This window comes from Calypte anna, chromosome Z, assembly GCF_003957555.1.
Source record: "Calypte anna isolate BGI_N300 chromosome Z, bCalAnn1_v1.p, whole genome shotgun sequence".
In the NCBI taxonomy this organism is placed as follows: Eukaryota; Metazoa; Chordata; class Aves; order Apodiformes; family Trochilidae; genus Calypte; species Calypte anna.
In genome coordinates, this window is record NC_044274.1 from 48,090,295 (window position 1) to 48,109,508 (window position 19,214).

The 19,214-nt window shown below is 38.3% G+C and overlaps 1 protein-coding gene across 1 annotated transcript in view; it reads right to left on the bottom strand.

Moving 5' to 3' along the window:
* Positions 1-19,214, bottom strand: part of PGM5 (phosphoglucomutase 5) — a 68,668-nt gene that overhangs the window by 16,119 nt on the left and 33,335 nt on the right. Inside the window, exons 7-9 of the mRNA XM_030467687.1 lie at positions 8,269-8,384; positions 1,606-1,741; positions 628-811 (exon numbers count right to left, since the gene is read on the bottom strand). Of these exons, the coding sequence (XP_030323547.1) occupies positions 628-811; positions 1,606-1,741; positions 8,269-8,384 (436 nt within the window). The remainder of the gene's footprint in view (positions 1-627; positions 812-1,605; positions 1,742-8,268; positions 8,385-19,214) is intronic.

Sequence of the window (19,214 nt, forward strand, 5' to 3'; positions counted from 1 at the left end):
TAGCTTTGAGCACATCATGCACTTCAAAATACTGAAGGCTCAGTTTGAATTGCTATTTTTGGTAGCTAAAGTATGAGCTAAGCTCATTACAGACACAGCCCAGAAGGAACACAGAACCATTCATTTGGGCTAGACATACACACACAGAGTACAGTCAACTGAGGTCTTATGCAGTGTTGAATACAACAGGTGCTGTGTCATATACACAGTAATTATTGCAAATCCTGTGGGTCACCAAGAGCAAGGAAATTTTAACTTTTCTTGTAATGTCTTGCAAGAAGAGATTTCAGATAGAAAAAAACTGTCTTTCAACAAGACACTCTGCACTGTTCAGGAAAGGGCACTCTCCCTGTATGTGCATTGCTGTCAACAGGGACTCCATCCCCTCATACATTCTCTGTGACACTATCACCCCTTGTTAAGCACAGGAAGTGCAAAGTAAACCACAGGCAGATTTTCTTATCCAGACCAAGTTAATCTTAAGTAGGATATGCAATATCTATCAGAGCAAAGAAAACACCATCCTATAAATAAACGGCGAGGTTTGCCAGCTGAACATTAGAAACAACACTGTTAGTTACAATGTGACAGTTGTGAAACTTTGCTACCCCATCACTACAACCATACCTGTCTTTTGGTCACAGTGCCATCCACAGGATCTATGTACTCAAAGCTGTCTGTTCTTTCCACACTGTAGATATTGCTGCCCACAGCAAACTGCTGATGTCTGAATGATTTGTCAGTGATCAAAGCTTCCAGGTCTCTCATTATGAAATATGCTGTTCGGGGCTCCAGTGCTTCATAATCAAACCTTGCATATATATAAAAAAGTAGAACCAAGAAGTAAGTTCCCAATCCCTGAAGAAACATCTCTGCTTTCACTGAACTCTATATACTCTCAATTATCAATTTATTGCTTATATAAAATTCAGAGGTAGACCACTGAAGTATTGATTCTGAGTCAAACCAGAACACACATTAATGTCCTCTGCAATTTGGCCACCAAATGTGTGCACAACAGTTTTACACTGGCCATCTGATTATGAGTTAAGAGAAATAATTCAGAAAACTCACGGTTAAAAAAGTAGCTTCATCAATACACAGCTATCTTATCAAGATTAGAATTCATCCTTTTGAGACCTCAATAAAAATGAGCAAATGTTTGGATCATCAGAGGAGTTCTCCTGAATTAGAAGTAGCCATAGTTCCTGTTGTCACTAAAATACTATCATATGGAAGCACATACAGAAACAAAAGCAGGAGTAACACTTGCTGGAATTTCCATTTTTTTTTCACCATGTAATGAACTATGCCTACAGATTCCACAAGTAAATAATTCAAATCTTTCTAGCATTCAATATCAGGAAATTCAATTGCTCATATATTACCAGTGGTATATACATGCTGCTCCTTCAGTAAGTAAATTCTGTTGCTACTTACTTATCAGAAAAAAAATGAAATGTGTCAATCTGTGTCATATTTTTGTTCTGTGAACACAACAAATGCACACTTAAATGTAACTGAACACATAACACAAGCCATGGTTGTGGCAGAATTGTCTTATCAACTGCATAATTTCCTGTGCCTTTTCCTCATTTTTCTCACCTGCAGTAGTAGTGACGGCCAAATTTTGTCCAGTGATCCCTGACAATCTCCTCCACACTCTGCTTTCGAGCTGCTAGGATGGAAAGCCAAACCAGCACAGCCCACAGTCCATCTTTCTCTCGAAGGTGATCAGATCCTAAGGAGATGTAGGTAAATCACATTATTTGGTACCACTGCAAATCAGAAAACATGGTAAAGAGCTTAGGCAAATGTCTCATTTAACTTTTTATGTAACGTCAACAGTATTAACCTCAGCAATTCCAGTATCGTTCAGGTGGATCACCAGGACTGACATTTAAAATGTGGTTTGACAAAACCCAAATTCCTAAGGTTAAATAGAAAGATGTATAAGTATTGGGACAGAAATCATAGTAACAGGAAAATATTTTTAGTCATGTTCCTGCTCACTGACACACTGAGTCAGTCCAAACCTGCTCACTGAGTATGTCCAAACCTCTGTTACTCTATCTCAGAACTGGCCTAGATATGCAAACCCTTGGCCACGAATCAGAATGTTTCAAGCCACACGAGGGACATTCAACAGCATGTCTTTGTTTATGCAGATGTTCATCTGTCAAGCTGCAGAGGAAGAATTTTCCCATATCATGAAAAATGAAGATTTCCAGAATATTCATGACCTCCCAACAGGAAAAAAACAAGAGTCTGAAAAGTGTTTCTGGGAAAATAAAACAAAACAAAACAAAACCAAACCCCACCATAGAATAGCACTTTTCTCCTTTTCTATAATCTCCCCACCTCTCAGTGGTAAAATGTTCAGATACTCAAAACCTAAATCCATTCATATGTTTATATTTATTACAGCAGCAATTGGTCCAACAATGGAGAGTAATAACAATTTTGGAATACCTCACAGGACTTAGCATATACTCTCAAATATGGGAAAAGCTGTCTGAATTCAGAAGACCACTGATTTTATCTTGCTTGATTATTGCTTTTCTTAAAAGAGAAAACACTGGAAGAAAAGTAATCCTGGTGGGAACATCTGTATGGAAAAGCTGGGGAAAAAGCATAGCTGCCCCATAGATGAAAATCACTGTTTGAAAACACTAGCCTGATGTAAGTACAGGGACAATGATCCTGTGTGTTCTATCACTGCAACACTGCTAGTCAACTGTTTTCCACCTCCTGTACCACTCACTGTCTGAGGTGACTTTGCTTTCTCTTTCTCTCACTTATTCCTATTGCCCAGTTCACATGGTAGGAATTCCAGGGAGGGGTCTTGCTCTTCTACCTCAATTTATCTACCACCATCCTTCTTGGATTTAGAGAGCCAGTAGTTTTTGCAGTGGATCTGCAGAGGCAGAGCTGCCCTTTGCAAAGGGATGCAGTGAAAGGTGCCTCACAAGTATGTGTTCCTGAGACTGCCACATTACTAGTCCTTGTGGCTTGCTGAGGGCTCTCAGCAACCTCAGGATAAATGTCAGCAATACTTTTAATTAAAACATTTAAGGTATTAATGAATTCTGGAATCAGTTTAGGGAGCTGAAGCAGTAAGAGACAACAGAATGGAGGCGTCAACAAATATGTATCCGATTACCCTGTTATATTAATTTTGCCATTGTTAAGCACATACATGCGGGTCTTACAATGTACAGTAATTGCAATTATTTTGACAACTTCTTTTTAATTTATTTTGTCACATATTTCTCCACATAACAGTAGCAAAATTTATTTTTTACTGCTGCAACAAATTGGTATGACCAGACCCAGAGTAAACAACCTGGGAAAAAAAGGCTTAAATTGAAGTACAGTCCTGGGAGGCAGCAGCCTGAGAAAAAAAGTAAGAGCTTGCAAAAAATTTTCATTTTATGATTTTTTCTGATGTTGGAAAGCTGTTGGGCATGCTGACTGTCTTTTACATGTGTAACTTTATCTGTATCTGAGGTTACCAATTCTGATGGACACAGAGAGCCCTGAGGTCATATGTATTAAGAAAATGGAATTGCTTTTTCCTATTAGTCATCTCTGCCTAGTGTATTGTATTCTATAAAAGTAATTCTAAAACCAACATATGACTAAAGTGAGTAAACAAACTCACAGTAAATAATTTTATTTGCATACACTTTGAGTCTAGCAAAATGTATCATAGAGCACTCTGAAACTTGGCAGTATTTTAGGGAAATGGAGATTCAAAAGCATTTTGATCTGTTCCTTTATTCAAGTTAATGAGATTAGTTTAGATTTATAACAGATACCACCAACCAGCTCTTTCATTCATTTCAGCAGCAGCACATTTTTATATTCTCCCCTAGTTCTTCTTCCACATAATCTTGCAGGAGAAAGCAGCTGATGTTAATAGTATCTAAAAATTCAGAGAGGAAGCATGTCAATTTGTGAAAGATATAGCCATTGATGAAGTGGCTTATACCACAGAAAGATAAATGAGGTACACTGCCCTCCTAATCCTGATTAATAGTTTGCTGATGAAGTTTAGAAACTAATTGCTGCTGCTGACACCCCTCTCTGAACTTGTCCTGGGCATTAGTCATAGAACCAGAAAGCTCCTAACCTCATCTGACAAGCTCCCCACACTGCTACAAAAATGGAAGAAGTTTTTAAAGCATTGGTTGAGCTCCAAGATCAGCTGCCAGAAAATAAGTCTGGGAAACACAGCCCTATGGGATGTTTTCAAAATCTTTTGTCCTTTTATAGGAGAAAATTTGCTTATATTTACTTGCCAGAGCAAAATCCCTTATGTTATAAATCCACGGCTCTGTATTATTTAAAAATTCCAGCTGGGCTGGATTACCTGGGTATATAAGCAATTGGTCTCTGTTCATTTCACTTGAAAACAGAATGTGGATCTGTAAAACCCCCTAATTTTATGCAAAAAAAAGCAAGATTCTAACTCTCTGATCAGCTGTAACATCATCATCTGATCAGATACATTTCTTTAAATAAACCATGCTGAAAGGTAAGGAAGGGCCAAGTTTCAGCTCTCTAAATAGATATGATTGAAAAGAAACCTGTAAAATTAATCAAAAATGCCCAGTACTGGGAGAAACTTATGAAGGTCACACAGCTTGGGACATAACTGAAAGATCTGCAGTAAGGTAAATATTTATTGCTAGAAACAGTTTGCATTGCTGAAGTATTGGTCATCTACAGACCAGATTGCATTTTATAAAGAATCTACCTAACATATGAGATATTTTCACACAGCTGCACTGAACTGAAAGATGTTAAGGAAACTGTGGCAGAGAGAAAACCAAACTTCAGGCATCACAGTCTTTGCATAAATGCCCTGTAGGCACTGTCATGGTTCATTTAGACAGCAACTACACACACACTGAGGAATTTAAGCCCAGTTTGCAAATTGTCTGTATGCTCATGGGACTGAATCATGAAGGTTCAGATTAGTCTTTAGGTAGCAGAGGCTGAAATGGGAAGGTAGGAGGCTTTCTGCACTGAAGTGCTGCCGGCAAAACAAAGTTCGTCTGGCCAGAACACACCGGGATGCACACATTAAATATTGCTGTAGAGCAGCTCTACATACTGGCCAGAAATATGGAGTACCCTTAGAATTCCCAAGAGACAGGATTTACCAAGAATCTGTAGAATTAATGACAGGATAGGAGTACTAGATTAAAGGACAGGAACTCAGAGAGTGGTAGGAATGCAGAGACTAGTCTGAAGTCAAGAGACAGGAGCTGAAAAATCAGAAGAGAGGCTGTTATACAAAATGCAGATGTTCTCGGGCTCTAGAGAAGGATACAAGCAAAAGAAAGAAGTCAGTTGCAAGAACAGAGATAAGTTAGAGGAATCTTCTGGTCTGCCTAGAAGAACATACTCCAGAGGCCCTTCCTTGACCTTTATGAAACACCTATCTCTCCCTCCCAACTTCCTAATAACTATTTCTAACGATGTCATTACTCAGGGTAATGATGTAAGGCCAATACAGATGGAAACACTCTCAGTGTTTTCAGTAAATCAAGCCCTGAAGCCAGTTTTCTCCATTCTTATTTAACTGATCGGCAGGGTTAAAAGTCCATCAATACCTGGGAAAACCTGCTCAGTGACACTCACCATGCCTTCTCAATATGCCAGGGAAATTTAAGTTTGGCTCTTTTTTATTTCTACTAAGCAACCAAAGGTTTCTCCCTGAGACAGAAAGCATCTGTAAGAGCTGTACTACCATCAGTAGATGAAAAGAGTCTAGGCACATTACTTCCCAAGCAGAAACAGGCTTGAGGCAGTGGTTTGTTGTAGCACACAGCACATAGAGGCCACCCCACTTGCTTTAAATACCTCTACAGTTAACACTGGATGCAGCAGGATGTGCTGTAATCCATGGGTAAGCTACTCAAGAGGTACTTCAGCCTATGAGAACTCGCCAGCTAATGCCTACCCACACTTCAAATTCAGCATAATAACGAAAGCAGGACTTTTTTCCAATGAACTGAGGAGCTAATGAGGTCGTACTGATGTCTCAAGGTCCACTCAACTTGCATGGAAATGTCTGGTTTTGGATGAGCAGGAGGAACTTCTTTATTTAAAGGTAAGGGGTAAAGAACTGGCCTGCTGAAAAACCATCAAAAGGCATCAAAAATTGAAAACTCCTCTCTCTGGATCTCTTATAGGCAAAAGGAGACTCAGTCTAACAACATACCACAACAAAAAGCAATGAATTCTGTAAGGTACAAGATCTTCCTGCCCCTCTCTCCAAGTTAGAATCAACTCAATGACCTTGAAGGACACCTTTTGAAAATAGCTATCAAAAAGATATATTCAAGGCAATACAAATCTGTGCCAGTCCCAGCACTTAAACCAAGAAGGTATCCATGTTAGAGATCAAGGGACATAAGTTCCCATTCCAAACAGAAAGAAAATAAACATTAATTATTAATTTCTCTCCCTTCTTACAGACAAACACCCACAGAAATCTAATATATTTTTAGTTCTGTCATCATAGTTTGATTAGCTACTTGCAGTTAATGATAGGGTAACACATAAAGTAGCATGTCTAAAACTTAAAGGCACCCTCATTTTGAAAAAGGAACGTTCTGCTCTAACTTGCTTCAATCAACAAACTTAATACTGGACTTAGATCAATGAAAACAAAATGAAAATTATAAGTAAGTTTCAATGCATGACAAATTGTCATATATAGGAAATAAATTATACACCGTAACATAAAAATTTTGAACTCACATCAAAATATAGAATTTAATTAACCAGGATTTATTAACCAGAATTTATTAACCAGGAAAATGGTTAAGTTAATCTGATATGTGCTTCTTCAAAAAAAAACCCTGTGACATAGCAGTAATAGATCATCAAATCATAAAATGGTTTTGGTTAGAAGAGACCTTAAAGATTACCTAGTTCCAACCTCCCTGTATGAGCAGGGACACCTTCTGCTCAGAGCCCCATCCAGCCTGGCCTTGAGCACCAGTGATGGGGCCTCCACAGCTTCTGGATCTGTTCCAGCATCTTGCCACCTTCAGAGGAAAGAAATTCTTCCTAATGTTTAATCTAAATCTCTCCTCTTCCAGTTTTAAACCATTACTCCTTGACCACTTGCTATATGCTCTTGTAAAAAGTCCCTCACCAGCTTTCCTGTGTGCCCCGTTCAGGCACTGGAAGCTGCTACAAGATGTCCCCAGAGCATTCTCCAGGCTGAACAACCCCAGCTCTCTCAGCCTGTCTTCATAGGAGAGATGCTTCAGCCCTTTGATCACCTTCATGGCTCTCCTCTTAACTTGCTCCAAGAGCTCCATGTCCTTCTTCTGATGGGGACTCCAGAGCTGGACACAGTATTCTAGGTGAGGGTCTTACAAGAGCAAAGTAGAGAGGGAGAATCACCTATCTGTCTGCCATGCTTCTTTTGATGCAGCCCAAAAGAAGTGTGGCCAGCAGGACAATGAAAATAAAGAGGAAAGTGTTTCTGAGCCATAACCCAGGAAATAAAAAAAAAAAAACAAACCAGACTGTGAAGTCAGCTCAGTTTTTTCCATAAACCAAACCCACATTTGTACAGATTTACAGAGTGGACTTTTTAATTGTTTGCTCTAATGCTTCCTGACAATAATCAATTCATGAGGACCCAAATTTGCCTTTCAATCTGCTTTCTGTTGCTTGGCTGACTCTTGTGACAGATATGAGAGAAATACTTAGGCAAAACACAAATGCTGACACGTAACTGAGATTTTTGTAATGGTGGTTTAATCTGTCTGAGTTTTGAGTAATTGGGATGTTCCAGAAAGGGACATCTGCAACAGGTCTGATTATACATACCATTAGACATTACAATCTCATACTTTGTATACTGAATCACAATGCCATATTGGAAAAACTACAAATGCTGTTGCAGTCTGTGAAAAGGCTATTACAGTGAGACCAGAAAGACTTTTCTGTCTTACTTAACTGTTCAAGTTAGAAGAGATTACCAGGCACCTCCAAAAGCAGCCAAAGCAGTTATAAGGTTGTCTATGGCTTCTGAATGTCTAACTTCCATATTTTTTGTACCTCAAGATACTGGACACAAAAGAAGACCAAGAAGACCCTCAAGCTATTAACATGTTCTTTGTTCTTCCACAAGAAGCACTAATTTGCTGATTCTTTTGACTTTGACGTGAAGCATTCAAGAAAAGTAAAAGCTCATTAATAGTCTGAGGAAACTTTTGATTGTGTACTACTTACCAGTGCCAAAGCTTTCCTCTCCACAAAGTGAGCAACGTCCAGAGTCCATGAGACTGGAAAAATATCTCCATCCTGCTGGTGTCTCATACACAGGAACCTTCATTACTTTTGCCACTCTGGAAAATACACAGTAAAACATCACACAAGTAATACAGTGCTTTTTTTACACTTGGCCAGAGATCAGCTGAGGAATATTCCAGGTCCTGACAGCTGGGCTATAGGTAAAAAACAAACAAGCAACAACAAGCACCCCAACAACCCACAAAACAGATAAACAGAACCATTCAGAACAGGTTGCTGTCTCAAAATCTGACTTCAACCAGAACCCAAATACATTTATACACCAAGTGCAGTGTTTTGGAAAATGCAGGACCTCAGCTCAGTAGTCTTTACAAGTATCTTTCTCTGCAATATATATTTCTGCAGTATATTTCTCTGCAATAAACTGTAACATCTATTGATACACATTCTCATCATACGAATATTTTAATGAAAGTTAGAGGGTCTTGTGAAGTCTCTTCCTTTACAAAACCCAGGTGTTCTTTTCATGTGAGCAAGGCCAAGACAATACAGGAATGTTTCCATGATGCAGTGCCTCCTCTAGAAAAGCAATCCTAGCCTCAACCTGAGCCTGAACTTACTTTCCCTGTCTCCTCTGATGCACCTAAACAAAATACTCCCACTAGATAACTGACCTGTCAGTATTTTCAAGAAGCAAAATAAAGCAGTACATCAGCTTGATATGCTTTCCCTTGCCCAGGTTGTTAACTGGAAATTATTCCTGTTATGAAGTGTAATGAAAACATCCTTTCTTGGACTAAAAATCAAGAAAGAAGAAAAAAAAATAATCACTAAGTAACCCAGTACCAGGCTGGGATTTATGCAGATTTACTCTTCTTCTTGTTTCTATGATATTTGTTTTTGTTGTGTGTCCAGGATACTAAGAGCCAACTATTTTTTAATACAAAAATAAAACTTGAAACATAGTCAAGTAATCTGAATGATTTAAAAGAGACCTTACAATCTCACTAGGATTGCTTTGACAATCACATTTAAAAGCAATTCCTAAATTATACATGTGAGACAATTTACATAATTTTAACTGCAGTCAAGCCCAGGCTTGATTCAGCGTAATCACTTAGAGTGGGGGATTCAACACATTTATATGAGCCAAGGCAAAAGCAGTCACCACTCTGATCAAAAGAGAGACACCTGTTTTCAGATGGTCCATCACACTGTCTTAAAATAGGTGCATAAAGTAGATGGCATGAACTATTCTGGTACATAAATACACCTAAGCAACAGTTCAGCCTTAAGTATTCTCTTCAAAATCTTAAAACATTTAATCAGCACTGACATTAAGTCTCCAAATCTTTTTTTTTTTTTTTCCTAAAGTAATACACATCTCTTGCTATCTAGGCTATCCAGCCTAGGTGTTATTTTTTTTAGTAATCTATTACCTCTAAAAAATTCATGTTTTTAAAATGAGGTAGTGTACAAATTGCTGATCCCTATTTTAAAAGGCCTAAAGAGGTTCCTGGAAAAAAAATGTTATCAAAATGTTCAGTCCTAAACACACTTTTTATGTCTCCAGTTTACAGGTAGAGGAAAGTATGCACCTCCTTCTATTTATGCAGCACTAGCTATACTATCGGCCCATAGAAATGCTGCTGCATAAGGGAGGTTACACAGTGCTAACCTGAACAGGTTTCTGGCTGTCTCTGAACAACAATCAAGAACTTAAGAGGATTTAATCATTATATGACAGCAACTGCAGGCTGGGAACAGTAGCATACTGCCAAAAAGTAGAAAGCAATCAACCATAAAACAATTGCTAACACGCTGGAGAAGCAAAACCAATTCTCTTGGAGTAGTGTAACAATAGAACAGGAATATCTCTGCTTGCAGAAATGTTCCCATATCCTGATACTGTTTTGGGGGAAGGAAATCCTTTCCCTTTCACTTTTCTGTATTCCTTTAGTTTGGGGACAAACAGCCTCAGGTGGACCTATCTTGACCAGCAACAAATTCAGAGACTTCTATGCACTAGGCTGGCACCAAAAACACAGATATTGACTCTGTTGGCATTGGGCTTTCTTGAAACCAAGTCTTTCAAACAAACCAACATAATATACATACAAACATATATATACAAAGCTTAGAACAAATACATAAATGTTGCTCCTTGCAGTAATTTTATGTTCTTGACTATTAAGACTTTACAGTGTGAGTAGAAGCTCAAAGAAAATTAAACATACTCTTCATTTATTGCTACTTTGCTGAAATAAAGAATCATGACTGAAGTCTCAATAAATGCAGAAGGTGCCTTTGTGCAACCTGTGGACATTTAATGTGGACATTTAACCCAGGAAACATAAAAGGAGTTACCACAGCAAGATCCAGAAAATTCCCAAAGCTTCAGACTCAGAGAAATAATGTGCTGCATTAGATCAAACAAATAACAATTGAAACTACACAGAGATACACACAGAGAAAAGAAACTCATATTCTGTAACTGGGAAGTTATTGGATCTCCAAAGCCAGGGAAAGCAGAGAATAAATGCAGGAACAGGGCGGGATTTTTTAATGCTCCTACATCTACATCTTTCTAAAGAAGAAATATGACTGATGTGACATGCAGAGAAAGTAAAAGAAAAATAATTTTAAAATATCTTTCTTTACAAAAATTTTTCTTTTACCTTACATTCACCCAGTCACCAATCTGCTTTCTTGTAGACAAAAGTGACTTTTTGTTGTTTAAAAGCACCACCTGAGACAAAAGGGTAGTGTCCCTTGTGGACCAGAATTTGAAAATTAAGTTTTTATGTACCCCTGAAGATTTCCAGCACCACCTAATGTATCATATGACTTCATAACAAGCTTGAGACATACTAAGGAAATCTTTTAGTCTGCGAGGCAAATTAATTCTCAGCATGAGGATTTCTAGAACTTGTAATTCTGCAAGAACAATTGCTTGTGACTCATGGTACAGGTTTTAGTTTTATCCATGAAAAAAAATCAAAGATCCATTAATTAGAATCTATGACATTTTCAGAAGGGTACCTTCACAGGATGGTTTAAACTGTATACAGCTTTTTAAGTTTCTCTTCTTTGGTCAGAAAGGCTACAACTGCTCTCAGAAAGTAAGTTTTGAAATTAGTGCTGCAAAGAGTTTTTATCTTGCAGAGGTCTCCCTTATCAGAGTAAATGTTTTATGTCCCTCTATATATATATATATGTATAATGATTCATCATCAAGACGTTGATTCAGTGGTCCTGTAAGAGCAATACCTGAGTTCTCTGGGTTAAAGCCTTAGATGTCAAAAGGCCAATTTGATGGATGGAATATACTTACAGAGCAATTCAAAAGAAAAAACTATAAAAAATACGCCATATGAAAAGGTTAATTTTCCTAGTTTATTTGGAGTAAAGGCCTTCTATTTATGCCTAACCACAAAGTTGATATACCTGTGTTTATATGTTCTGTGGGCATGAACTATGTAGAAGGAATGCAAGAAACCATGGACATTCTGGTTCTTGTCACCTCAGACATTTAATAGGATTAACTTCAAACAGTATTCTTGCTCTCCTCCTTTCAGCATAAGTGCTCACTGCATCAATGAGATCACAGAATGAGGTTTCTTCTGTCTGTGGGTAGTACTCCTGCTAGGCTGGGAAATGGGGTATTTGCACTAGGACCTAAACTAAAGCACAATCACCTTAGTTATTCTGCCTTTATATAAGCAAAAGGCATTTATGTCCTACTATGCTGAGATACTAATTAAAAAAAAAACCCACACAGATGAGGAAGCTATACTTTTGCAATTTTATACACTATTTAAACCTACATTAAAAAGAAAAAAAAAAAGGCAGGAGCAGATGTTTTTTTATCAGGGAGATAGTAAAGTGAGTTAATATAAGAATACAAATTAACATAAGGTTTTATGGTCAAATTTACTTTTCTATGGTTCAACTTCATTCATGTTTTCACTTTGAAGAGCTAGTTGCACATTATCTATATTAAAATGTAAGAACACATACAGTACAACCATGAGAAGCAGTTTGAGTTATTTTGCCCCTAGAAAACAGAATTATAGGTGAGTGGAGTCCCTACACAGAACTGTTCAGTCAACTCCTGAACTCTGCAATATATATAGCATGAGCTGGCCAGTTTATAATAAAGATAATAATGAGCATAATAATAATCTTTATAACCAAGATCATAATTTTTAAAATTTCCTAGTCAGGAAAAAAAAAATAATCAGCTAATCCTAAAATTGCTCCTGAAAACCTTAACAGACTAATGCAAAAATTACCTTTTCTGCACCAGGCAACTGTATTACATATTCTACAGCTCTAACTACAAATATACCACATCTTCCTCCTTGTATTTCATAGTCATATGAAATGGCCATAACGTTTTCCACATTACCTAATGAGGAAAATAGAGGATACAGGACTCTTGAAAGTTCTAAGTATTTTCTTTGGAGTTACAATAAAAATATTGTCCTTCTCAAATTGTCTAAAAAAGATAACTTTCAATTGAAAAAAAAAGTGCTATTTTATTTTTTAAAGTTCAATGAATATCCTTGTCTTTCAGTTTTCAAGTGAAGACAATAGACTTATTTTTCACAGATGGGCTAATGAAGAAGTGGTTCTTGTGGGTATGTCCCAGTCAGTGTGGTTTTGCACTAGCAAAATACCACTGACTTCAGCAGAATTACCATGACTTACATTAATGAAAGCCAGAAGGAAATTTGCTGCAACCTGTTCTTCACAGCACTACAAAAAGTCCTGATGAGCACACACATTATTCAGATACAGCAAACATCCTGTGGCAAGCTGACTTTCTTGTGCCCAGGGAAACTTTTATAGCTTCTGAGAATAGATCAGTCAATCAAACAAAATTATCCTGCCAAAGTCATGATGCCTGTAAGGTCACTTCACTGGGGGAAGGGCTTTCTTTGACAGATCTCATTAACTGTTGTAAATTACTGGGTAGACTTTTGCACTGCAGCTGAAATGCTGGCTAGGGTAAACTGCAGCATCAAATTCACTCTTGAGTGAATCACATTTCCTCCACACTTGGAGGAAAAAGAGATACTATTGAAAGAACACTAAAGAAGCATGCATTGATAATCCTTGTCTCTCTTGTCTTCCACCTCCTGAAGGTGTCAGTTGCACGTGTGAAAGATGCTCACAGACACCTGGCTGAGCAGGCTTCAGAACAAAGACAGGTGTTCCACAGACATTATCTTTTGATTCAGTCCTACTGGTCTCTGTGGAACCAGCGCTGAGCTATACAAGGTGTTGTAATTTAGAGAGCAATAAAACTGATTCTGCAGAAGGGTAAGCACTCTTAGGCCTCAACAAACTGAAACCGAAGGGACTGGTGAGACAGACATGTGGGCCACTGAAAAACACAGTGTGTGGTAGCAGCATTTCACAAGAATTCAAACCTTTGTAGTGATGTGTTTCAGAGTTACCAGCTGCAGAGGAAAAGTTTCCCACTGGGTCTTCTAAGTCTCTATTTAGCCACTGAAGTAGACCGTGTTACCTGATCTCCAGCTGATGAAAGCCTCATTTGATTTAAGGTGTATAGCATATTTTAGCTTAAAGACTACTATGGTTTGACTGAAATTATGAAGAACAGTTTTCCTTCCTACCTCTGTAGTCTTTCTTCACATAAAGAACAAAAAGTATCTCAAGTAAAAATCCACATCTGATTATCAAGAAAACTATTTCTCTAGCTGAGAAAACAGTCTTCACACAGCCTAAACTTGGAATGTGGTTTATTTGATATTTTACTGTCTGAGATGATTCAAAATTTTTTAACACAGTGGACACTTCTGAGAACAAAGCAACTGATTTATGTTTGCCTACATCAGTTACTTCCATTAGAGATCCAGCTTTTTTTATTCTTTAATCACATAATATGGCCTTTGTCTTAATGGGCTTACTTAGGTGTACTTGCAACCAGACCTGAAGTTTCCATGGGTTCATTCTTTTTGGAGTATGAAGATGTTGTCTAGGATTGAGTGCCTATCACACTGCCATGGTTTCTTTTTCATCTGATCATTTGCATTAGTTATATGATTTCCAACATTCAAATTAATTTTGCGAAGAGTTTTTTTAAAAATTTTGTTAAAAATTTAGAATGATATTCATTACCTCTTAGTCAATGTTGTCTCTTCCTATGGATGCTGAGGAGCTCTTTGCCACTTTGTTTCTCAGCTTTGGAAGTATTATTCAGTTCATCTCAAGATGGCAGGTTTTAACTTTTACCATAAGTTTGATCTGTATGTTTCTCTTTCTTTTTAACTATGCACCTCTAGTAGCCTATGAGAAACTGACAGCAGTAGCAATGACTGCACCAGCACTGGCAACAACGATAATGTGAAATGGATGTTCTGCTTCTGGATGTTTTCACTGTCTTCACTGCTTTCCCTTAAAAGGCTTCAACTTCACATAGTGCAAGGAGCAGAACTAAAACAACAGTCACCCCCATATATGGCCAAGTCTTACAGTGTTACTCCTTCACAGCCTTTAATTTATTAGGCAAAAAGCAGCGGAATGCTAAGTCCTCACACACAACACAGATAACCAGGACATTTCACTAAGATAAGATGTAAACAGCTAAGGCTGGCAGAGAGGCTGTCAAGACCACAAGACACACACAAAAAAATAGTTATCAGACAAGTTCCTTTTCTTTCTGCTTCCTAGTATGCTGCATCTCACAGAGAAATATCACAGTAAAAGAATCAAATAAACAAAAAGCATCTGAAGAAGCTCTAGCTACAAAGGATCTAAAAACATTTGACTGTTTTGCTTTGCTTCCTTCCTACTCCTGTAGAGTTTTACATGTTTCTTGCAGATGGACCAAAGGAACACTGAATGGAAGTCTGGTGTTCAGCAATAGTTTCTGTCTTCAAAATGGGTGAGTTCAGGTGGATTTTCCAGCTGACAGTAGTTCTGAGAACAGTTACGGCTTTCTAATATCTTCAGAATTCACCTCCCTTTTAAATTCTGCTCAGGACATTTTGAGTTCCCTTTCTGTCAATGGAGCCTCCTGGCACTCATGCAACCCAAGTGTGGTGCCAACTAACTGTTCCAATATTCTGTCCTGCTTCTCAGTCTCATGCCAGCCTTTCCCCACATATGGAACCCTTCAACAGTAAAAATTAAAATTCATCCCATGAAAAAGGCACAGTCCTATAAACACAACCTACCATGCTCATGCTTTGTAGCACATAGCAACCATACACACTAGGAGCTTACTTGAGCTGTGTGAAACCATTCACGTTCTGTACGGTGACCACGACACTACGGGTATGTAAACGACTATGTGGAAGGTGATCCCTTTTGCTTTAAATTTCTAAAATAAACAAATTAAAAAACTTTGTATCTCCGTTCGGGCCATTCAGATTCGCTATAGTTTTCCTGTCACCTGTAGGAGCAGACTGAAAAAGGCTTGCAGCACCACAAGGATAGTTAAAGCACTCACCAAGGAACTCGGGCTCCCCAACTGGCAAGCATCAGGGCCCTGTAGTTATCTTGTTGCCATCTATGGGCCATGGTGTGAATACACAGCTCAAGGTTTCACAGAACCAGGTTTTACCGCACACCGCCTCTGAAACCTCAGACAAAATGTTACGAACGACGTCGTGCAACCCACTAAAAAGACAGCGCTTTTTTAAAGTACTTGAGGCACTTAACAAAATAATGGTAAATTAGTATGTGCTCCAATCCCGACTGGCAACTTTCTGAATCAGTCCCAGCGGGTAAAAGTAAATTCATATGCTGCAGGGCCAGGGGAGCACTGCAGAACAGCAACGGGTTTGTAACCAGGCCAACAGCCGCAGCACAGCTCTGCCTCAGAGCTCTGAAAAAGGGCTGCAGAGTGCCTCTGCCTCCTCCCTGCTCTTCAAGCAGTAAGTGGTCGAGTAAAAATAGCCAGGATGGCACCTTGCTGAGTCTGCCTTTGCCTTCAAAATTAACGTGTTAATCCTGTCCACTGTAGAGGAGTGAAGATACTTTTTATGGGCACTGCACTTCAGCCGAGTCTCCCTAATGTGCTGTGGAGTGAGTAACCACTGATGCAAAATTCACTGGTGGACAGAGGCAGTAAATACAGGTTGAACAAACAACATGAAGCAGATGGCATGTAAAGCTGGAATTTTTCACCATGTTATTTGCAGGTGCTTCAAGTGAGCTACTATCAAGATAATAAACTACTGCCAATGTTAAAACTATCGATAGCACACAAATTACATGCATATTATCACAGTGAGATCGTTACCATGCCCAAATTGTGGGCAATACAAAGCATTAAAGAATCTTCCTCTCAGAAGTGAAATCACTTTTTTTAAAAGCTGTACTGGAGCAGACCTCATACACAGGCTTAGATTTTAAGGCCTTCCGTGCATCTTTGGTTTATAAATTCCTCTCTGAAGTCTGGATGACAACACTGAGCACTAGCAGTAAGATTCTATGGGAAAAAAAATATTCTCTAAAGAGCTAACAGCCTAATTCAATTTCATTGAAGTTTGTGCATATGGAAACTAAGAACTTTCCTTTTGTTTCAAGGAAATACAGCATTAAGGAAATCCCACCATGAAAAATTAGACTTTATGAGAAAACTCTCCTTTAGACAGGAAACTAGCCATGAGCCTCCAACATCTGTTCCTGCTCAGACATCATGGTATGGACAGTGCTGTCAGCATGAAAGCACTGTAGCTTAAACTAGCAAACACAAAATACTTTGTAGTCTCCAGAAAATAAAGAGAAAACAAAACAAACAAACACACAAAAAACAACCAAATAAAAACAAGCAAACAAAATACAAAAAGAAAAAAAACCAAACAGAAACCAGAAAACAAAATCCCCCTTCATCTTTTAAAAAGCTCTCAGTGCTTCAACAAAATTTAGCATGGAGCAAATGTTCAGAAAATAATCAGAAATGGACAGAACTGCTAGGTACTAGATTCATGCACCATAATACAGAAATTAAACTTAACAAATACTGACCCAGTGGTACTTGTTACAGGCAGCACTTAGAATCTCTTTCTTGAAATTGCTTTTAATACTGTAATTCTCCTGTAATAAATACATTAATGCGTCAACAGGAAAAAATTCTTCCTGCTTTTCAAAAAAGAAAAATTAATCATAACAAGAAAGCTTTAATTACAGAAGAAGCATCTGTGCACATACTAGAGGCAGCAGAACCAGGTTTTATGTAAATTCTCACCTAACTGCTAGAAATTACTCTCAGCTACTTTTTACTAGGAGTGTAAAATTTTACCTGTTTGAACTCATATGGCCAGCACTTCTCTTTCCTTTCTCTCCCATTGAATGACATGAGTCAGAACAAGCCCACTGGGTTAGTTTTAAGTGCAGTGGGTTTCCTTTACAGGCCAGGTTTGGTGCTTTGCTAGCACAAACACACAGGCAGTGGGACTCTTGGTAGAATCTCAGCACTGCTCTGTATTGCACTGTGTAGACTTATCTAGGCTCCCATGAAAAACAGTGCACTGTGTGAAGGAGGCAGGAGTCAGGCTTTGCTGAATTACTGCACTGCATTTCCTTTAGCTGGAGCAGTGCACAGAATATTTGCACCTCGTATGATTTCAAATCACACTACTCTCTCTGGACATGCAGTCTTGTCTTACGAGTTGTGTTCCTCCTGCCCCTTCCTCTTCCATGTCTTCTTAGGTCTTTTCAGCCCTGTTTCAGTATACTATCCACACAGAGAGCTATGAAGAGAAGCAACCTAGGAGGTTTGTGCTGGGCAATGCTGACTCAGTTACTGCACAACTTCTTTCTCCTGTATGTGAAACCAAGTGTTTTACACAAGGGCTCAATGCCAAAAAAAGTAATGAGCATAGTATATATATATATATGTATATATGAAAAGAGAAAACACTGAAGTTGTGGGAAAACTAGCACTTTTGTGCAAATTTTCTTTTTTCAATGTAATTTTTTAAAAAATAAATTATTACAAAAGGTTTCCACATTTCCATTCAAGCCTCTGGAGATTTTGATGAGGTAAAAAGTTAAGTGTACTTAAGTATTTTCCTGAACTTGTGCCAAGAGGCAAGAGTTAATCATTTTGCTTTATTGCATACTGAGAACTCCTTACAAAGCAACAGTCATTATGTGTACTGTAAGACCTGCTTCCAAGAAGTCTGCTAACAAACACAGTACCATGCAGACAGAAATAATTCTCCTTATGAAGACAAAAAAAAAATCCAAGGTGGATAAGTCTGTTTAAATAAAGATAAGCTGGAAGGTTTATTGTTTTAAAGGGAGGGAAGAAATAATTTCCATGCTTAAAAATGGATGTGTTCATCCTCTTGCTTGTGATTTCTCCTCATTGTGCACATCTATACAGAAAAACAGGATGCTGTGGACGCACCCTATAAAGAAGCCCAACAATTCTTCAGTGTAACTAAGGCTAGCTGAGATGTTTGTCTATGCTGAGACTGTAAATTGCATGGGTTCCTCCTGCCTAGCCCCTGAAGACCTCTCCAGAAATACCAATAGGAAAAATTCTGTCCTTTATATTACATTATTAACCTTGTACTCATCAAATTGATTAGCCTGAGCAGTCATCACAAACAAATGAACTTTAGCTGAAGACAGACTCCAAAGCTCACAGACAGAAGGCCGAGTTTTTCAGATCCACACAGGGAAATAAAACCTTTTAATCACTGAATGTTGGGTTTTTGTCTTCTGAGTCTCTGCTCATATGGATTCAATTTATGATGACTTACCAGCAATCTCCCAAGCCACAGGGTGATGTTTAAAGATCGTAAAGCTAGCTTGTTACATAAGGAACATGTAGAACAGTTCCCCTTAAACAGGAGCATGAGCAAGAGGCACAGGAGAAACACAGTACACTCCTTGCCCATTTTGTCTCAGGTATAGGAATAGTTAATTGCATGCTA